The sequence below is a fragment of the Oncorhynchus clarkii genome, chromosome 18 (assembly GCF_045791955.1).
Source record: "Oncorhynchus clarkii lewisi isolate Uvic-CL-2024 chromosome 18, UVic_Ocla_1.0, whole genome shotgun sequence".
NCBI classification, from domain to species: Eukaryota; Metazoa; Chordata; class Actinopteri; order Salmoniformes; family Salmonidae; genus Oncorhynchus; species Oncorhynchus clarkii.
This window is the reverse complement of record NC_092164.1, coordinates 30,437,345-30,457,267: the sequence shown is the minus strand read 5'-3', so window position 1 is coordinate 30,457,267 and position 19,923 is coordinate 30,437,345. Positions and strand designations below refer to the sequence as shown.

At 42.3% G+C, this 19,923-nt stretch overlaps 1 protein-coding gene across 1 annotated transcript in view; it reads right to left on the bottom strand.

Annotated features, from left to right (window-relative positions):
• Window positions 1-15,728, bottom strand: part of LOC139373328 (small conductance calcium-activated potassium channel protein 1-like) — a 40,500-nt gene extending 24,772 nt beyond the window's left edge. Inside the window, exons 1-4 of the mRNA XM_071113725.1 lie at window positions 14,874-15,728; window positions 12,659-12,754; window positions 12,075-12,356; window positions 4,721-4,842 (exon numbers count right to left, since the gene is read on the bottom strand). Of these exons, the coding sequence (XP_070969826.1) occupies window positions 4,721-4,842; window positions 12,075-12,356; window positions 12,659-12,754; window positions 14,874-15,728 (1,355 nt within the window). The remainder of the gene's footprint in view (window positions 1-4,720; window positions 4,843-12,074; window positions 12,357-12,658; window positions 12,755-14,873) is intronic.
• Between the last annotated feature and the right edge of the window lie 4,195 nt (window positions 15,729-19,923).

Below are 19,923 nucleotides of genomic sequence, written 5' to 3'. Positions count from 1 at the left end.
TATATGACTGACAACTTATGATGGGCCCATCTGATGTCAGCCACAGCACAGATTGGTCCAAGTCATTATAGTCACCAAGGCCGGGATTCATTGAAAGGTGCGTTGCAGCATGGCGCACTGTACTACCGACAATGCATCTTTTAAAGGTAATTTCCCAGATGTTTGCAGAGATTGCATTCACAGTAAACGTTGCGTATGCCGGCTGAAGTATAAATTACCTTTTAAAAGGTGCATTGTCTGTAGTGTAGTGTGCACTGCACCTTTGAATCAGTGTTAATTTTGGCACTTTTTTTAGATTTAGTCAAATTTTTACTAAAATATCATTAGGTCAAATTTTGGTCATTTGAATAATGATTAAGTCTAGTTATTGTCAAAATGACAAAAACAGGGAACCTCCCGGGTGGCGCAGTGGTCTAAGACCACCAGAGACCCTGGGTTCGAGCCCAGGTTCTGTCGCAGCTGGCCGCGACCGGGAGGTCCATGGGGCGACGCACAATTGGCCTAGCGTCATCCGGGTTAGGGAGGGTTTGGCCGGTAGGGATATCCTTGTCTCATCGCGCACTAGCGTCTTCTGTGGCGGGCCGGGCGCAGTGCACGCTGACCAGGTCGCTAGGTGTACGGTGATTCCTCCGACACATTGGTGCGGCTGGCTTCCGGGTTGGATGCGCGCTGCGCTGTGTTAAGAAGCAGTGCGGCTTGGTTGGGTTGTGTTTCGGGGGACTCTCGACCTTCGTCTCTCCCGAGCCCGTACGGAAGTTGTAGCAAGTTAGTAACTACTAACAATTGGATACCACGAAAAAGGGGTAAAAATAATAATTTAAAAAATAAAGAATGACAAAAACAGTGGGCAATTTTTCAACTAAATGCCCTTTAATTTTAGTCATTAACCTATAGTAAACATAAATCACTGAATTCCATGTGCACAAACATACTACTTTTCTCCCTAACAGCAGAAATATGAAAAAACATAAGAATAATATTATATTCACCTATATAAGAATTATCTGGCCATGAAAATGTCTAATTCAGCCTACAGCACAGCACATTACATACAAAACAAACAGACACACACAAGCAGAGAGAGAAAGAGAGAGAAAATCACTAGAAGATGCCTCAAAGTAGTATGTGTTTCACCTCCATCACTCGGTCGCGTCATTGCCATTGTTATCAACGTTCCACATGGATGTCCAAAAGTAGAATGGGTGCTAATGACTTTGAACGGGAGCCAATGACTGTTTCGCCCAGTGATGTAGTCGAGTCCCCAAGTCCGAGTCACCAATGGTCGAGTCACGAGTCCCTATGGATAAAGTCTGACTCCCAGTGAACGAGTCCTGGTCCAAGTGCTCAAGTCTGAGTCACTGAGTCCACATTAAAGGTGCAATATACAGAAATCGCTCCGCCATTTCCTGGTTGCAAAAATTCTAATAGTTTGCCTAATTTTTGTTTATGTGACAAAACAAGCCGTCGTTATGTGGAAAATCATTGTACCATCTAAACCACTGTGAAATATATTTTGTAGGGATGCACAATATATCGGTGAACATATCGAAATTGGCCGATATTAGCTAAAAATGCCAACCTTACCTATAGAACATACACTACACTTGCAACACAGCATCCCTAACCTAGCCCACAATGTCTGCTGTGTGGATCGAGCAGTCAACAAGTCGAGCAGTCATTTGAAAGAGTAAGAAAGCCAAGAAAATGGAATACATTGCCCTTGACAATCAACCGTTCTCTCACCTGGGTGATGTTGGCTTTCGCTGACTGGTCGAGCACCGGTACACACTACCAAGTGCGCTATTTTTCAGATGTTGCCCTACCAGAGTTGCACAGTAATAGCGTCACTGCTATTAGCTTCACGACATACATACTATGGAATGCCGTTTGGGTCTTTGCGTGTCAAAAAAGATACAGTAGCACTGTCAAAGCTGTACAAAAAAGTCTGCAAACAAGGAAACACCAGCAACGAACAATGTGTTTATAATACCGCGTTGGTAATAAAGCATAATTTGTTTGACTGCAACTTCTGGGGTAGCTAGCTTTAGCTTGGTACCTAGCTAGCACCAATACAACCAGCCTGAAAACAATGACCAGTAGAAATTGCAGTCATTTTCATTATTCTTAGCAATGATTTAGGAATCTTCGTGAGTAAGTATTAGCTAGGCTGCCACTTGTTGTCCGCCTATTGAAATTGAACTTCAGTTCATGAAAATAAATAGCTAGCCAGCTACTTAACCCTGTTGCCCAAAGCTAACGTTAAAAGCAGCCTGCTAGCTTTATCTGGCTAGTGAGGCTCGACTGGATCGGGTTATGTGTTGTGAAGCTAGCCACAATAAGAATTACGCACAACAGTGGAATTTGAGGTTTTTGCCTTCAAAATAAAAGTATGACATTGACAGTGATGCAAATGAATACAAATAGTAGAATTATGCCATACTTTTATTTTGAAGGCTAACCTCAATGTCCACTTTTGTGGCTAATCCATATTGTGGCTAGCTTCACATAGATGGGTCCGACCACCATTAATCAAATAAGAACTGGCTTATAAATTAGGATTATTTTAGATGATGACACCTAGCTAGCTAGCTAGGCATACAGTTAGCTAGCTAACTATAGCTACTGAAACAGATTGTCGTTTTGCTGTGTTTTTGGGGAAGAACATTGTTTGCATCCATGAGCTAGTTATTTTTTTTTTATGACCAGCACTGAAGGTGGCAAGACAGCTTTATCAGCATCATAGCATACGTGTCGATGAATTGTTGTGACATATGAAATACGAGTGATAGTGTAATCAATGTGTAGTAACTACGTAAAAAATGTATGAATGGGTTAAATTATTTTGTGACGTGTAGTCATATTCAGGTCCTGATTGGTCAACAAGTTTATTTGACACGTCAATTAGTGTTATTTGACGTGTATCGTTTTTGACAAGCAAAGACCAAAATGGCCTGCCATAGAAATCCTGTTTGAGAATGAAACGACTGTAGAAATGAACAATGAAACAGCACAGCAAGTAAGTGAAAAATAGGTTTTGATTATGTTTTACTGGTAATGGGGACATACGTAAATGCCAACAAAAAATGTTTGGGGTCAGTGGTGTGTGTGTGTGTGTGTGTGTGTGTGTGTGTGTGTGTGTAACCTTTACTTAACTAGGCAAGTCAGGATAAGAACAAATTATTATTTACAAAGACGGCCTACCCCGGCCAAACCCGGACGACGCTGGGCCAATTGTGCGCCGCCCTATGGGACTCTCACTGCAGGTTGTGATAGAGCCTGGATTCGACCAGGGACTGTAGTGACGCCTCTTGCACTAAGATGCAGTGCCTTAGAACGCTGCATCCATGTCTGTGTGTGTTAACTATTTAAATGTACTAGAATGCTTAAAAGACCGCAACAATTTTAAATATCGGTTATCGGTATAGTTTTTTTGCCAGGAAAATATTGGAAATTGGTATCGGCCAAATATGTCATATCGGTGCATCACTAATATTTTCCATAACCAAAAATATTGTATTTTCAGCTGTTTCACGCTGGTATACAAAAACAACACTGAAGAACGGGAAGCATAGAAATAGCGCACATAGAACATAGACTTGATTTCAATGAGAATGACAGATCTATAACTCAACATTTCTATGTGCATTTCGTCGGGTCGCCCAAAAGGTTACATATCGCAGCTTTAACTCAAAATAAAGTTATTTACTAATTCAGAAATAGTGTAGTGGTAAGATACATTTTGTCAATAAATAGTTTGCTATCCCTTTTCCTTTCTTTCTGTTCCACCAAAATGTTTGCATATATGCTACTGATAATGTTCCCAGAGCCAGGTTCAGTTGAAAAACGTTCTTGAACATTGCAGACAGAAATTCCATGAATAGAGCCGACATAGAGTATGTCTCTCTATTGTGCTAATGCACAAAAGAAAGAAAAAATCGTAGCGCCAGTATTATGAGTCATGTCTTTTCAGCAGTAGAATCAAACTGTTTTTTTTCTGAGTAAAAGATGGAGACTTGGCAACAGAATCTGTGTATGAAATGCAGTGGGAAATGTGGGAGGGTTGAGAGAGAGAGACTACTTTTCCATAGTCTACTAAAGAGAAAGGAAAACATAGCTTGACTGTTATTTTACAATTAAACTCAATGCAGCTATTGCTTTTGATTTCGTAAAGCAGCTTGTGTTTCTTAACCAGGCCAAGGCTTGCTAATTAGAAGGCTAGTGGTGAAGCAAGAGAGTCGCCTGCGCAATGTGTAGGCAGGCTATAATCGGAGGCCGAGCCAGAGCAGAGCCTGGCTGCCTGTCTGTCCACAGTGATTGCCTCCCTTCAGTAGCCTGTGTTTGCCGGTTGAGTCCATCCCACTGCTGAACAGAACTGCACTGCGCATCTGTCCTGTTATTTGAGCATATCACCGAAAAGCTCTCAATCTCTACAAAATCTCTTGCCCAGTCCATTTAGTAGTCAGATTTTGGTCACAGAGATAATTTTGTCTCGTCTCATTTTAGTCAACTGAAATTAAAAATAATTTTTGTTTAGTTTTTCTTTTTTCTAGGTCTATTTATTCAGTCATCAATTGCCACTGAAAAATAGGTGTTTGACGAATATTGTAGAGTACTATTTTAGTTGATGAAAATAACACTGCTTTTAATGAATCCTGGCAAAAGTCTGATACCTATTTCCCTCCTTCCTCTCTCTACTCCCTTTCCCTTCTTAGTCACTCACCTCTCACAGACATGTAGGCCCCAGGCAGCAACTAGCCACAGAGAGACGCTGAAGATCATCAACACAGTGCCAGGGTAGATGGTCATCAGGGTTTTGACCACAAAACGGCTGTTGAAGTGGATCTGGATACAAGTCCAAATAATAATAATATTAATATCCACAGTGGTAGGGTTAGGGGAAAAGAAGAATAGAAAAATAAAAAATACCCCCAAAAATATATTGAAAATAATATATTTATAAAATATATATATATATATATATGTATATATTCCATAAAAAAATACTCACTTAAAAATACAACTTATGCAAGGGTTTTTCTTTATTTTTACTATTTTCTACATTGTAGAATAACAGTGATGACATCAAAACTATAAAATAGCACATATGGAATTATGTAGTAACCAAAAAAGTGTTAAACAAATCAAAATATATGATATATTTTTGACATCTTCGCACACTCTTGGCATTCTCTCAACCAGCTTCAACTGGAATGCTTTTCAAACAGTCTTGAAGGAGTTCCCACATATGCTGAGCACTTTTCCTTCACTCTGCGATCCAACTCACCCCAAACCATCTCAACTGGGTTGAGGTTGGGTGATTGTGGAGGCCAGGTCATGTGATGCAGCACTCCATCACTCTCGTTCTTGGTCAAAGCCCTTACACAGCCTGGAGGTGTGTTGGGTCATTGTCCTGTTGAAAAACAAATGATAGTCTCACTAAGCACAAACCAGATGGGATGGCGTATAGCAGCAGAATGATTGGGTAGCCATGCTGGTTAAGTGTGCCTTGAATTCTAAATAAATCACAGACAGTGTCACTAGCAAAGCAGCCCGACACCTTCACACCTCCTCCTCCATGTTTCATGGTGGGAACCACATATGCAGAGATCATCCGTTCCCCTACTCTGCGTCTCACAAAGACATGGCAGTTGGAACCAAAAATCTCAAATCTGGGCTCATTAGACCAAAGGACAGATTTCCAGCAAGTGTCTTCTTCTTATTGCTGTCCTTTTAGTAGTGGTTTCTTTGCAGCAATTCGACCATGAAGGCCTGATTCACAGTCTCCTCTGAACAGTTGATGTTGAGATGTGTCTGTTACTTGAACTCTGTGACGCATTTGTTTGGACTGCAATCTGAGGCTCAGTTAACTCTAATGAACTTATCCTCTCCAGCAGATGTAACTCTGGGTCTTCCTTTCTTGTGGCGGTCCTCATGAGAGTCAGTTTAATCATAGCGCTTGATGGTTTTTGCAACTGCACTTGAGAAGAAACGTTCAAAGTCCTTGAAATTATACACATTGACTGACCTTCATGCCTTAAAGTAATGATGGACTGATGTTTCTCGTTGCTTATTTGAGCTGTTCTTGCCATAATATGGACTTTGTCTTTTACCAAATAGGGATATTCTGTATAACCCCCTACCTTGTCACAACACAACTGATTGGCTCAAATGCATTAAGGAAATAAATTCCATAAATTAACTTTTAAAAAAGTACACCTGTTAATTGAAATGCATTCCAGTTGAATACTTCATGAAGCTGGTTGAGAGAATGCCAAGAGTGTCATCTGGGACTACTTCGTTAGCTTGATGGCTAATGTTAGCAGCTTAGCTAGGTTAGTGTCTCTTTCAAGCAGATTTTAACCCGTCAGTTAATCGGGATTCTGGAACAAGAAATAGCGATCCTAGCTGTTAAACGCTAACCACGTCGCAGAATCCATGCAAAAACAAGTTTGGTATTTATGTTTAACAAAGATTGGTTTTGCTTTAGTTAATATAAACTACATGTTTCCAGCATACAGTGGCTTGGCCACTCAAGGACATTCAGAGACTTGTCCCCAAGCCAGTTCTGCGTTGTCTTGTCTTGGCTGTGTGCTTAGGGTCATTGTCCTGTTGGAAGGTGAACCTTCACCCCAGTCTGAGGTTCTGAGTGCTCTGGAGCAGGTTTTCATCAAAGATCTCTCTGTACTTTGCTTCGTTCATCTTTCCATCGATCCTGACTAGTGTTCACCGCTGAAAAACATCCCCACAGCATGATGCTGCCACCACCATGCTTCACCGTAGGGATTGTACCAGGTTTCCTCCAGACGTGCCGCTTGGTATTCAGGCCAAAGTGTTCAATCTTGGTTTCATCAGACCGGAGATTCTTGTTTCTCATGGTGTGAGAGTCATTTAGGCAAACTCCAAGCTGGCAGTCATTTGCCTTTTACTGAGGAGTGGCTTCTGTCTGGCCACTCTACCATGAATGCATGATTGGTGGAGTGCTGCAAAGATGGTTGTCCTTCTGGAAGGTTCTCCCATTTCCACAGAGGAACTCTGGAGCTCTGTATGAGTTACCATCGGGTTCTTGGTCACCTCCCTGGCCCTTCTTCCCCGATTGCTCAGTTTAACCGAGCGGCCAGCTCTAGAAAGAGTCTTGGTTGGTCCAAACTTCTTCCATTTAAGACCTTCAATGCTGCAGAAATGTTTTGGTACCCTCCCCAGATCTGTGCCTCAACACAATCCTGTCTCGGAGCTCTACGTACAAATTCCTCACAAGTCCTCAACTGGCAGCTTCATTAAATGGTACCCGCAAAACACCAGTCTCAAAATCAACAGTGAAGAGGCGACTCCGGGATGCTGGCCTTCTAGGCAGTGTTCCTCTGTCCAGTGTCTGTGTTCTTTTGCCCATCTTAATCTTTTATTTTTATTGGCCAGTGAGATATGGCTTTTTCTTGGCAACTGGTGTTTTGCGGGTACTATTTAATGAAGCTGCCAGTTGAGGACTTGTGAGCGTCTGTTTCTCAAACTAGACACTCTAATGTACTTGTCCTCTTGCTCAGTTGTGCACCGGGGCCTCCCACTCTTTCTATTCTGGTTAGTGCCAGTTTGTGCTGTTCTGTGAAGGGAGTAGTACACAGCGTTGTACGAGATCTTAGTTTTTTTGGCAATTTCTTGCATGGAATAGCCTTCATTTCTCAGAACAAGAATATACTGACGAGTTTCAGAAGAAAGCTATTTGTTTCTGGCCATTTTGAGCCTGTAATCAAACCCACAAATGCTGTACTCAACTAGTCTAAAGAAGGCCAGTTTTATTGCTTCTTTAATAATTAGAACAACAGTTTTCAGCTGTGCTAACATAATTGCAAAAGGGTTTTCTAATGATCAATTAGCCTTTTAAAATTATAAACTTGGATTCGCTAACACAACGTGCCATTGAAACACAGGAGTGATGGTTGCTGATAATGGGCCTATGTAGATATTCCATAAAAAATCTGCCGTTTCCAGCTACAATAGTCACTTACAACATTAACAATGTCCACTGTATTTCTGATTAATTTTATGTTATTTTAATAAACAAAAAAATTGGTTTTCTTTCAAAAACAAGGGCATTTCTAAGTAACGCCAAACTTTTGAACAGTAGTGTTGTCACACCCGGATCAGTTTCACCTATCCTTGTTATTGTCTCCACCCCTTCTAGGTGACGCTTGTTTTCACCAGTGTAGTTATCCCTGTGTTTCCTGTCTCTCTGTGCAAGTGTATTATCCCGGTGTTTCCTGTCTCTCTGTGCAAGTGTATTATCCCTGTGTTTCCTGTCTCTCTGTGCAAGTGTATTATCCCTGTGTCAGTTCATCTTGTATGTTTCCAAGTCAATCAGCGGTTTTCCCGTTCTCCTGCATTCTCCTTTTTCTGGTCCTCCTGGTTTTGACCCTTGCCTGTTTCTGGACTATGTACCCGCCTGCCTGAAATTTTTGCCTGCCTTGACCACGAGTCTGTCTGCCACTCTGTACCTCCTGGACTCTGATTTGGTTTTGACCTTTTTGCCTGTCCATGACCATTCTCTTGCCTATCCCTTTGGATTAATAAACATTGTAAGACGCCAACCATCTGCCTCCTGTGTCTGTATTTGGGTCTCGCCTTGTGCCTTGATAAGTAAGTGTATATGCCAATTATCTGATGGTCCGACCGCATTCTATCCCCTATCAACACTTTCTTCACTTTTGGTGGCAACGAGAATGGCATAAGAAAGAAGTCAAGACGACTAGCTTGATTGAGCCTCCTCCCGGTATATCTCACTAGGTCAGGATATTTAAGCCTCCATATATCGGCTAGTTCCAATTTGAAGGTTAATGAGCCATATCTGTTTATGGTCCAATAACATCTTTTAAATCATCCATCTACCTTGCAGATCTGGACAATTTGCACATTCGGATCAAAATTACTGTTAATTAATGTCATCCCTCCTTTTGAGTTTCTTTGCCCACGAGAGAAGTATATTTTGCACTCACCTTCATCTAAAATTGTTGAATGAGTTTCCTGTAAACAATAGATATTATATTCCTTCTCTTTGAGCCAGGTAAATATTGTTTTTCTTTTCTTATCTGCTAAACCATTACAATTATAACTGGCTATATTTATTTCACCATTTACCATAATGAGATACAAGTTTCAAATCCATTCATCATATGTTTGTAAATTTACCATTAAAAAGTACAATAGTGATAGAGTGTCCATATAGCTGTACCATGATATTTGCATTGCTAATAAGTAACCCTCCAATTGTTCTCCACTACTCCACCCGCCAAAGCCCCTCCCAAGTTGGGTTGTCATCCCAGTGACCGGCAGTCCACCCCCGTCCCCCTGGATCCCTAGGTCCCCTGAAAGGCCAGGACCCATCCTTTGAAAAGAACACACAGTGCCACCCACAGAACAAACGTTAAAAGTATTTCCAATGCTCTCACCTCAATTTGCTTTATATATAGCTTATTTTTTTTAAATATATATTAAAATATCTTGCGTATCTTAATTTCCATCATTTACAATTAATATGCGTAATAATATCGGCAGTTTGTGCAAAGGATTGTTACCTGTAACCAGGATTGTCCTTGCATCACATTACATTTTTGTCAAGCAATTATTATTTTAGCAAACAATTATTGTGATTCCTCCTATATTTCCCCAAACATCCTTATCCCCTTGCAACAGATGTGGGATGCACGCACGCACGCAAGTACACACACACACACACACACACACACACACACACACACACACACACACACACACTTACTTACACACTCAACCCCTTTCCTCCACAGTCAACCATAAGCTCAGATGCTCAACGGTTGTTACATCCCAGAGCCCAACTCAAGAAATAACTACTATTTTTTCGTCAGCATGCTCGGCTAGCGAATGCTAAAGCAGCACATTGGATTCCATGAAAATGCAACACCTAGCGTTGGTGTGAGTATCTGCTGGAAGTGTTGTGGAATTCAATGGGCTGCTTTAGCATCGTTTCAACTAACTACTGAACTTCAAGTCAAAATCATTCTGGCTATTGTACAACCTGAGTATGTAGAGGTCCATTCAAGTCCCCACCATTTCTCCTTTACCCAAATCCAGATAGCCGATGTTCTGAAAGAGCTGCAAAATCTGTACCCCTACAAATCAGCCGGGCTAGACAATCTGGACCCTCTCTTTCTAAAATTATCTGCCAAAATGGTTGCAACCCCTATTACTAGCCTGTTCAACCTCTCTTTCGTATCGTCTGAGATTCCCAAAGATTGGAAAGCTGCAGAGGTCATCCCCCTCTTCAAAGGGGGTGACACTCTAGACCCAAACTGCTACAGACCTATATCTATCCTACCCTGTCTTTCTAAGGTCTTCGAAAGCCAAGTTAACAAACAGATTACTGACCATTTCGAATCCCACCATACCTTCTCCGCTATGCAATCTGGTTTCAGAGCTGGTCATGGGTGCACCTCAGCCACGCTCAAGGTTCTAAACGACATCATAACCGCCATCGATAAGAGACATTACTGTGCAGCCGTATTCATCGACCTGGCCAAGGCTTTCGACTCTGCCAATCACAACATTCTTATTGGCAGACTCGACAGCCTTGGTTTCTCAAATGATTGCCTCGCCTGGTTTACCAACTACTTCTCTGATAGACTTCAGTGTGTCAAATCGGAGGGCCTGTTGTCCGGACCTCTGGCTGTCTCTATGGGGGTGCCACAGGGTTCAATCCTCGGGCCGACTCTCTTTTCTGTATACATCAATGATGTTGCTCTTGCTGCTGGTGATTCTCTGATCCACCTCTACGCAGACAACACCATTCTGTATACTTCTGGCCCCTCCTTGGACACTGTGTTAACTAACCACCAGACGAGCTTCAATGCCATACAACTCTCCTTCCTTGGCCTCCAACTGCTCTCAAACGCAAGTAAAACTAAATGCATGCTTTTCAATCGATCGATGCCCGCACCTGCTCGCCCGTCCAGCATCACTACTCTGGACGGCTCTGACTTAGAATACGTGGACAACTACAAATACCTGGGTGTCTGGTTAGACTGTAAACTCTCCTTCCAGACTCACATTAAGCATCTCCAATCCAAAATGAAATCTAGACTCGTTCACTCATGCTGCCAAACATACCCTCGTAAAACTGACCATCCTACCGATCCTTGACTTCGGTGATGTCATCTATAAAATAGCCTCCAACACTCTACTCAACAAACTGGATGCAGTCTATCACAGTGCCATCCGTTTTGTTACCAAAGCCCCATACACTACCCACCATTGTGACCTGTACGCTCTCGTTGGTTGGCCCTCGCTTCATACTCGTCGCCAAACCCACTGGCTACAGGTTATCTACAAGTCTCTGCTAGGTAAAGCCAAACCTTATCTCAGCTCACTGGTCACCATAGCAGCACCCACTCGTAGCACGCGCTCCAGCAGGTATATCTCACTGGTCACCCCCAAAGCCAATTCCTCCTTTGGTCGTCTTTTCTTCCAGATCTCTGCTGCCCATGACTGGAACGAATTGCAAAAATCTCTGAAGCTGGAGACTCACATCTCCCTCACTAGCTTTAAGCACCAGCTGTCAGAGCAGTTTACAGATCACTGCACCTGTACTTAGCCTATCTGTAAACAGCCCATCTACCTACCTCATCCCCATACTGGTATTTATTTATTTATTTTGCTCCTTTGCACCCCAGTATCTCTACCTGCACATCCATATTCTGCCGATCTACCATTCCAGTGTTTAATTGCTATATTGTAATTACTTCGCCACCATGGCCTATTTATTTCCTTAACTTACCTCATTTGCACTCACTGTATATAGACTTTTTGTTTTCTTTTGTTCTACTGTATTATTGACTGTATGTTTTGTTTATTCCATGTGTAACTCTGTTGTTGTATGTGTCGAATTGCTACGCTTTACCTTGTTCAGGTCGCAGTTGCAAATGAGAACTTGTTCTCAACTAGCCTACCCGGTTAAATAAAGGTGAAATTAAATAAATAAATAAAAAAGTAAGTAACTAACATTTGGGGGAGAGGTTGCATAACTTGCATGGTGACAAATGTTGACCCCTGACCTTGTTGAGGGCGCCAATGCTGCGCGAGGCGGTGTCTGTGTAGAGTCGGCTGTGCAGCATCAATGCACGACCCAGGAGGTAGAGTCGCAGGAACATGGGTAGAGCCAGCACGATCTCCAGCTCCGTCTCTGACAGCGTGGGGGACATGGCTTGCCATGACAATGGGAGACCCACTGGGAACGGGTGCACCGCCACAACAAACAGCTCAAGGGCGATCAGGCTCACCCGCTCCGTTGTCATGGCAATTTGCCAGTCCTCTGATCCGTTATCATGGATGTAGAGCTAACAGTGATGGGAGTATGAGTACACAGCCATGTCAGAGTTAGAGCATAGAGGAAGTACAGTTCACTGAGAGTGTAGTCAAAGTGTAATAAATTATATAATGAGTAGTACCAGACAAGGTTGCCCTCTGTCACCATCTACTTTCCCCATTAGCAATAGAACCTCTACTATAGTCTGGTATATAACAAAAAATATTGCAGAGTAGAATGACTTCAAAGTATCTAAGCTGAGGGATCACATAAGCTAGTTTAAGATAGTGAGAGTATGGGCAGTGTAGTAAGTAGTCAGAGAGGTGAAATTACCTGCACCTCACAGATGTGATAGGCAATGACCAGACCCAGCAGGATGAGAGAGGACAGGCTGATAACAGACTTCATAGCCATAGAGTATATAGAGCTCTGTAGGGGAAACATGTCGTGGACACACTTATCTTAACATACAGTAAGCTTCATTGTGGCATATACAGTGCCTTGCGAAAGTATTCGGCCCCCTTGAACTTTGCGACCTTTTGCCACATTTCAGGCTTCAAACATAAAGATTTAAAACTGTATTTTTTTGTGAAGAATCAACAACAAGTGGGACACAATCATGAAGTGGAACGACATTTATTGGATATTTCTAACTTTTTTAACAAATCAAAAACTGAAAAATTGGGCGTGCAAAATTATTCAGCCCCTTTACTTTCAGTGTAGCAAACTCTCTCCAGAAGTTCAGTGAGGATCTCTGAATGATCCAATGTTGACCTAAATGACTAATGATGATAAATACAATCCACCTGTGTGTAATCAAGTCTCCGTATAAATGCACCTGCACTGTGATAGTCTCAGAGGTCCGTTAAAAGCGCAGAGAGCATCATGAAGAACAAGGAACACACCAGGCAGGTCCGAGATACTGTTGTGAAGAAGTTTAAAGCCGGATTTGGATACAAAAAGATTTCCCAAGCTTTAAACATCCCAAGGAGCACTGTGCAAGCGATAATATTGAAATGGAAGGAGTATCAGACCATTGCAAATCTACCAAGACCTGGCCGTCCCTCTAAACTTTCAGCTCATACAAGGAGAAGACTGATCAGAGATGCAGCCAAGAGGCCCATGATCACTCTGGATGAACTGCAGAGATCTACAGCTGAGGTGGGAGACTCTATCCATAGGACAACAATCAGTCGTATATTGCACAAATCTGGCCTTTATGGAAGAGTGGCAAGAAGAAAGCCATTTCTTAAAGATATCCATAAAAAGTGTTGTTTAAAGTTTGCCACAAGCCACCTGGGAGACACACCAAACATGTGGAAGAAGGTGCTCTGGTCAGATGAAACCAAAATTGAACTTTTTGGCAACAATGCAAAACGTTATGTTTGGCGTAAAAGCAACACAGCTCATCACCCTGAACACACCATCCCCACTGTCAAACATGGTGGTGGCAGCATCATGGTTTGGGCCTGCTTTTCTTCAGCAGGGACAGGGAAGATGGTTAAAATTGATGGGAAGATGGATGGAGCCAAATACAGGACCATTCTGGAAGTCTGCAAAAGACCTGAGACTAGGACGGAGATTTGTCTTCCAACAAGACAATGATCCAAAACATAAAGCAAAATCTACAATGGAATGGTTCAAAAATAGAATGGCCAAGTCAAAGTCCAGACCTGAATCCAATCGAGAATCTGTGGAAAGAACTGAAAACTGCTGTTCACAAATGCTCTCCATCCAACCTCACTGAGCTCGAGCTGTTTTGCAAGGAGGAATGGGAAAAAATGTCAGTCTCTCGATGTGCAAAACTGATAGAGACATACCCCAAGCGACTTACAGCTGTAATCGCAGCAAAAGGTGGCGCTACAAAGTATTAACTTAAGGGGGCTGAATAATTTTGCACGCCCAATTTTTCTGTTTTTGATTTGTTAAAAAAGTTTGAAATATCCAATAAATGTCGTTCTACTTCATGATTGTGTCCCACTTGTTGTTGATTCTTCACAAAAAAATACAGCTTTATATCTTTATGTTTGAAGCCTGAAATGTGGCAAAAGGTCGCAAAGTTCAAGGGGGCCGAATACTTTCGCAAGGCACTGTATGCCTTATTTTAACAAGTTGGGATTCAATTCAAGGCACATTATAGCGCGCTTGACATTTAAAGGTAATTTCTGATTTTTACGATCTCTGCGAACACAGGAACATTTCCTTTAAAAGGCACATTGTCCACAGCGCTCCACAATGTGCCTCTGATTGATTCCTGGCCACAGTAACCTTAAGTCAGCAACAAATACTGAAGGCCTTCAAATAATGTTCTGTAAGTTTGAACTCAATAATCACCCAGGTGTCCCCAGCAGATCTGGGTTTCAAATAATTTAAAAAGCATTTCAAATACTTGATCTGTGCCTGGTTGAACTTGCATGGCTTAATAAAGCTATAAAAAAAGTCCCAAAACTGCAAATTTGGCACTCCAGGCAGACTCAGGCAAACACTCAAAGTATATATTTGAAAATATATCAAGCATTTGAACCCAGGTCTAGTCCCCAGTGCTGACCTTACTGTAGACGCTCCAGGAGAGCTCTATCTCGGTGATCATGACCACCACTCCAAACATCCCCACAGCGAGTGCACAGTCATTCAGCCTCTGCCTCCTCTCAAACAGCGCCCTTCGGCGGACCAGCCTACGACCGATGCTCTGGGTCTTCTTGTGAGGGCAGTTATGGACACCATCCTTGTGATGCGCATCACTGGTCTCCTCACCTCCACCATAGGCGCCCTTGGCCTCAGATTTCGGGTGATTCTTGTCAGAACTGGGTGTTTGGTTGGGGGAATGTGGCTGGTAGTCATCTTTGGTTGTAATGATGATCTCAGGTAGACTCTGGCGGTCCTGCATCTTCATTGATGGGACCTCTAGCCTTCGACCTCCTTCACTGGGTGGCCCACTTTCTGTCTCCCTTAAGTCCATTTGAGACATGCGGAGTCCTTTGTAGGGTGACTGAGTGGATGTCATGTCCTGCTGGCGCCTCTGTGGACTTGCCTTTTTGGTTTTACTCCCCCAAATCCGATCTTTGTGCCCTGCATTCTGTTCATTCCCTGCTGGCTTCTTGCCTCTCTTTTCCTTGTGGACCTCCTTCCCCCTAACCTTTTCCTCATTGTCTCCCCTTCGGGGCGAGGAGCGGGGTGAGGGTGACACATATTGGCAGCCGTTGTAATATGAGAGGGTGGGTGATGACTGGGTTCCATCGAGCCACACTGAGTGATCTCCCCCTTTTTGACATGAGTAGTTTCTTCCGCACTGAATGCCAAAAGCAGGAGGGGGAGGGACCACTTTTGATGGAAGGAGGGGATGTTGCTCCTCCTCCTCATCTCCATGCTGCATTGTCAAGTTCATAGAGGGAGAGGGCTCCATCTAGAGATTGTTACAGGTGTTGAGTTATTATGTTTGAACAATTTTGTGGGGTTTGGAAAGAGACAACTGTGAGAGAGGGCAGACAGTTTATGGAGTGAAAACAATGAAAATGTATGAGTGGTAAGCATACAAAAACACAAACTCTATTGTAAAAAAGGGGACGTTGATATGCCTGTGGAATGCTGAGAGTTCACAGAAGACATTCATACTATTCACAGTTCACAGTAAACATGAACACAAACCCACCGGGCAAAAACTGGTTGAATCAATGTTGTTTCGATGTCATTTCAACCCCCCAAAACTATGTGATGACATTGAATCAATGTGGAAAACTGATTGGATTTGCAAAAAGTCGTGAAAGGCATTTAGTATTTTTTTCACCCAACTTTTAACCTAAATACAATGACATAGACGTTGAACTGATGTCTGTGCGCAGTGGGAATGTTCCTCTGTGATAATGGTTGACATTATATAGAAATTTCCCTATGGGTTTTCCATCCAAGATAATATGATAAGACAATGGAAACCTGTTGGAAAAAAACAATGACATTCTGTCAGAAACATTGATCTAGAAACATTGTAGAATTATTGTATAAAACCCTCATTTAAGTTATTGCAGCACCTGGTAATCTTACAGTCATAAATATTCTTGCCAAATTACTGTTAAAACCGAATTGATTCTGCTTAGTCTTACCTCTCCACGTATTTCAGTTACTTCCAATTAAGTTTTCAATTCCACTGTTGTTGGTTAAGAACTCTTAAATGCCCCTGTTCCTTTTAACTTCCTCAGATTGTCCTTTAGTCCATCTCCTTAAAGTCAACACAAATTAAATGAAGCATCAGTTAAATAGATATTGGTTATTACCTTAGGATAATTAGGTGACAAAACTACTTGTAATTCAGATCAAAATATATTCAGTCTCTCTCAGAAATAATTTATAAGAATCCAGCTCCCATCCAGCAGACATAAGAAAGGGTTATGAACTATAATCCACATAGCAGCATATAAACCATATGTCCATGGATATCAATTGTATTATGACTCGTTTATTTAATTATTTTCCAGTATTAAGTTGTCCATCATGACGTCTTTGTTTAAGCTGGGTTTATTACTGTAAGATCCACAGTTTCAGTTGTCCCTGGTTACATGGCAAAGTTTCCTCTGACATAATTTTTCATCAAGTTGGACAGCTCTTTTGCCTCTGTCCTTTTGCTTGTGTGTGTGTGTGTGTGTGTGTTGAAGAATAGTTGACATTTTATTTTATTGAAGGATAGGCATTACTATTTTATTGGGTTTTATTTTTATCCAAGGGAGCTCTCCAAGCTGGCAATTTGGATCTTTTCCCATTTAATCTAAGAGAGTGAGTGATGGTCCTGCGTATCAATGCAGGGGAGGAGATTATAGAAATATGGCAGATTAATCAAGTTGGTTTGAGAGTCATATCTGATACTTAGGAGCTTATGAAATATTAAATATGTCACCCTTTAGCCTGACAATGTGGAGAGGAAAATGGTTTTGGAATTAAAGTCATAACAATGACATTCACCAACATTTATCTCTATCTATTAATATTTGACAGATGGGGCTCCAGTTAACAGAGGAAGTCAAGGAGGAGGGGTAGAGAGAGGAGGATAAAGACAGATTTTGTGTAATCAAAATACAACACATACTCAGAGAGAGAGAGAGATGTACACAGAGGTCTAATCATCTAGCCCGTATTACAGTTACACAGCTGGGTGTAAAATATATGAATTAGGGTAAGTACTCTGTTCAAGGGTACACTGCCAGGGTATGCAATCTGGGACTGGGAGCTGAACCCCAAAACACTACAGTTCACTTCCCATCGCTCCATGCTATGCTGTGACTATAGAACAGGAATCCAACAGCCACAACAGCAAAGCGAAAGACTCAACTTCACTTATTATAGGCATCCTTAGTGAAGAAGATAGGAAACATGTCACGCCCTGACCTTAGAGAGCCTTTTTATTTCTATATTTGGTTAGGTCAGGGTGTGATTTGGGTGGGCATTCTAGTTTTTCTATTTCTTTGTTGGCCGGGTATGGTTCCCAATTGGAGGCAGCTGTCTATCGTTGTCTCGATTGGGGATCATACTTAGGCAGCCTTTTTTTCCACCTTTAGTTGTGGGATCTTGTCTGTGTGTAGTTGCTTTCTGCACTACATGTAGCGTTACGGTCATTTTATATTTTGTTGTTTTTTCGGTGTCATTTAAATAAAAGAAAGATGTACGCCTACCACACTGCACCTCGGTCCAATCCATCTCTAAACAAACGTGACAAAACATTCAAACAGGAACCTCTCAAATGTAGATAGTAGCCTACCAGAAGAATGCAATGGGACAGGTGAAAGGCATTCATCGAGAGATAATCCATCGGGAAAAGGCTACTTTGAAGTGAGAAGTCAAGGCCACAGATAAATGATAATATACTTGTTGTCGATAATACCCTATTAGGTGGGGGAGTTGTTAGCGTAGTATAACTCCCTAATCCAATCAAGAGAGTAATTAAAAACCCAAAGCACAGCACAATGACTAATGGTGTGGCGTGGGAAGTAGGGGTGCTGAGGGTACTGCAGCATCCCCTGAAGAATCTGAACAGAGAAAAAAGTTATTTAAGTAAATGTCTCACAAAAGCAGTGCACTGGGCCTTTACTAGTCCTGTATTATCAGACACTAAACATCTTCCCGCGGCTATGCCCTATTCCCTATAGTGCACTGGGCCTTTACTAGTCCTGTATTAGCAGACCCTAAACATCTTCCCGCGGCTATGCCCTATTCCCTATAGTGCACTGGGCCTTTACTAGTCCTGTATTAGCAGACCCTAAACATCTTCCCGCGGCTATGCCCTATTCCCTATAGTGCACTACTTTTGACCAGAGCCTCCTTTCCGTCACCCTCACCTCATCACAGCTTGGTCAGAAATAGTTATCTTGAATGTAGTTTTTGTATAAACCACCAGATGTCAGCCACACCCCAGTGGCTGCCATGCGTATTTTTTTTATTTATAGCTAAGGTGTTATGGTTTTGATTTTGGCACAATATAATAGTACGTAATAGGACAGACACCATATTTTAATCAGACTTTAGTTAATTTTGTACACATTCAAATGATGGAGGTATGTAGTTTCAACAGGATTCATCTAACATTATCTATTACAGGTAACCATACAGGTAACTGCCAAAATAAAGGAAATTCTTGAGTAAATTAGGGATTTAAAGTACATTGAATGAAGGTGCTTCCACACAGGTGTGGTTCCCGAGTTAATTAAACAATTTCAATTAAAACATCCCCATCATGCTAAGGGTTATGTTTAAAAATGCGGGTCTCAAAGGAGCATAGGGGGTTTAAAGGGTGTGTGTGTGTGTGTGTGTGTGTCTCAGCCACCAGATCTCAACCCAATTGAACACTTATGGGAGATTCTGAAGGGGCGCCCTAGACAGCGTTTTCCACTGCCGTCAACAAAACCTGTGGAAGAATGGTGTTGCATCCCTCCAATAGAGTTCTAGACACTTGTCGAATCTATGCCAGGGCGCATTGAAGCTGTTCTGGCGGCTCGTCGTGGCCCAACGGCCTATTAAGACACTTTATGTTGGTGTTTCCTTTATTTTGGCAGTTACCTGTATATCCTTGTTGTTTCATGCTTGGTGTAGTTTTCTTTACTTCACCGATACCGATGCTTTCTCCCCGCATTCTACACGCCATTCTTCATTGTGTGCACCCATGAGTCATGAGTGAATCTGTGCCTCTAGGGCACATGGGATGTCTGACAACCCTCCAAGAGCCGTGGATAGCAAAGGGCAGCAGAAGTAATAGTGTAATCTATTATACGGTCCCTATCTCAGTTTCTCTCCTCTCCCATTCCTTGCATCAGCACTTCATGAGAACGAATGAGGAGTGGAGTTTAACTATGCACATTCCTGGGCCCCCATGCAGAGCCCAGCACTTTCTCAATTAGACGAGAGACCATCTGTCCTGCTGATTCAACCCCCCCCCCCTCCCCCAACGGAGCTACTTCCCCACCACACACATCCCTGCCAAAACCACCTCACCTATCTATCACCTCGCTCGCTCACTCACACACAGACTAGTTCTCCCCTCCATCAACTCTCTGCTCCAGTAGACTGTGTTTCCCACTGTGCAGCACAGACAAATCCGGAGATTGGACCCAAGAGGCATA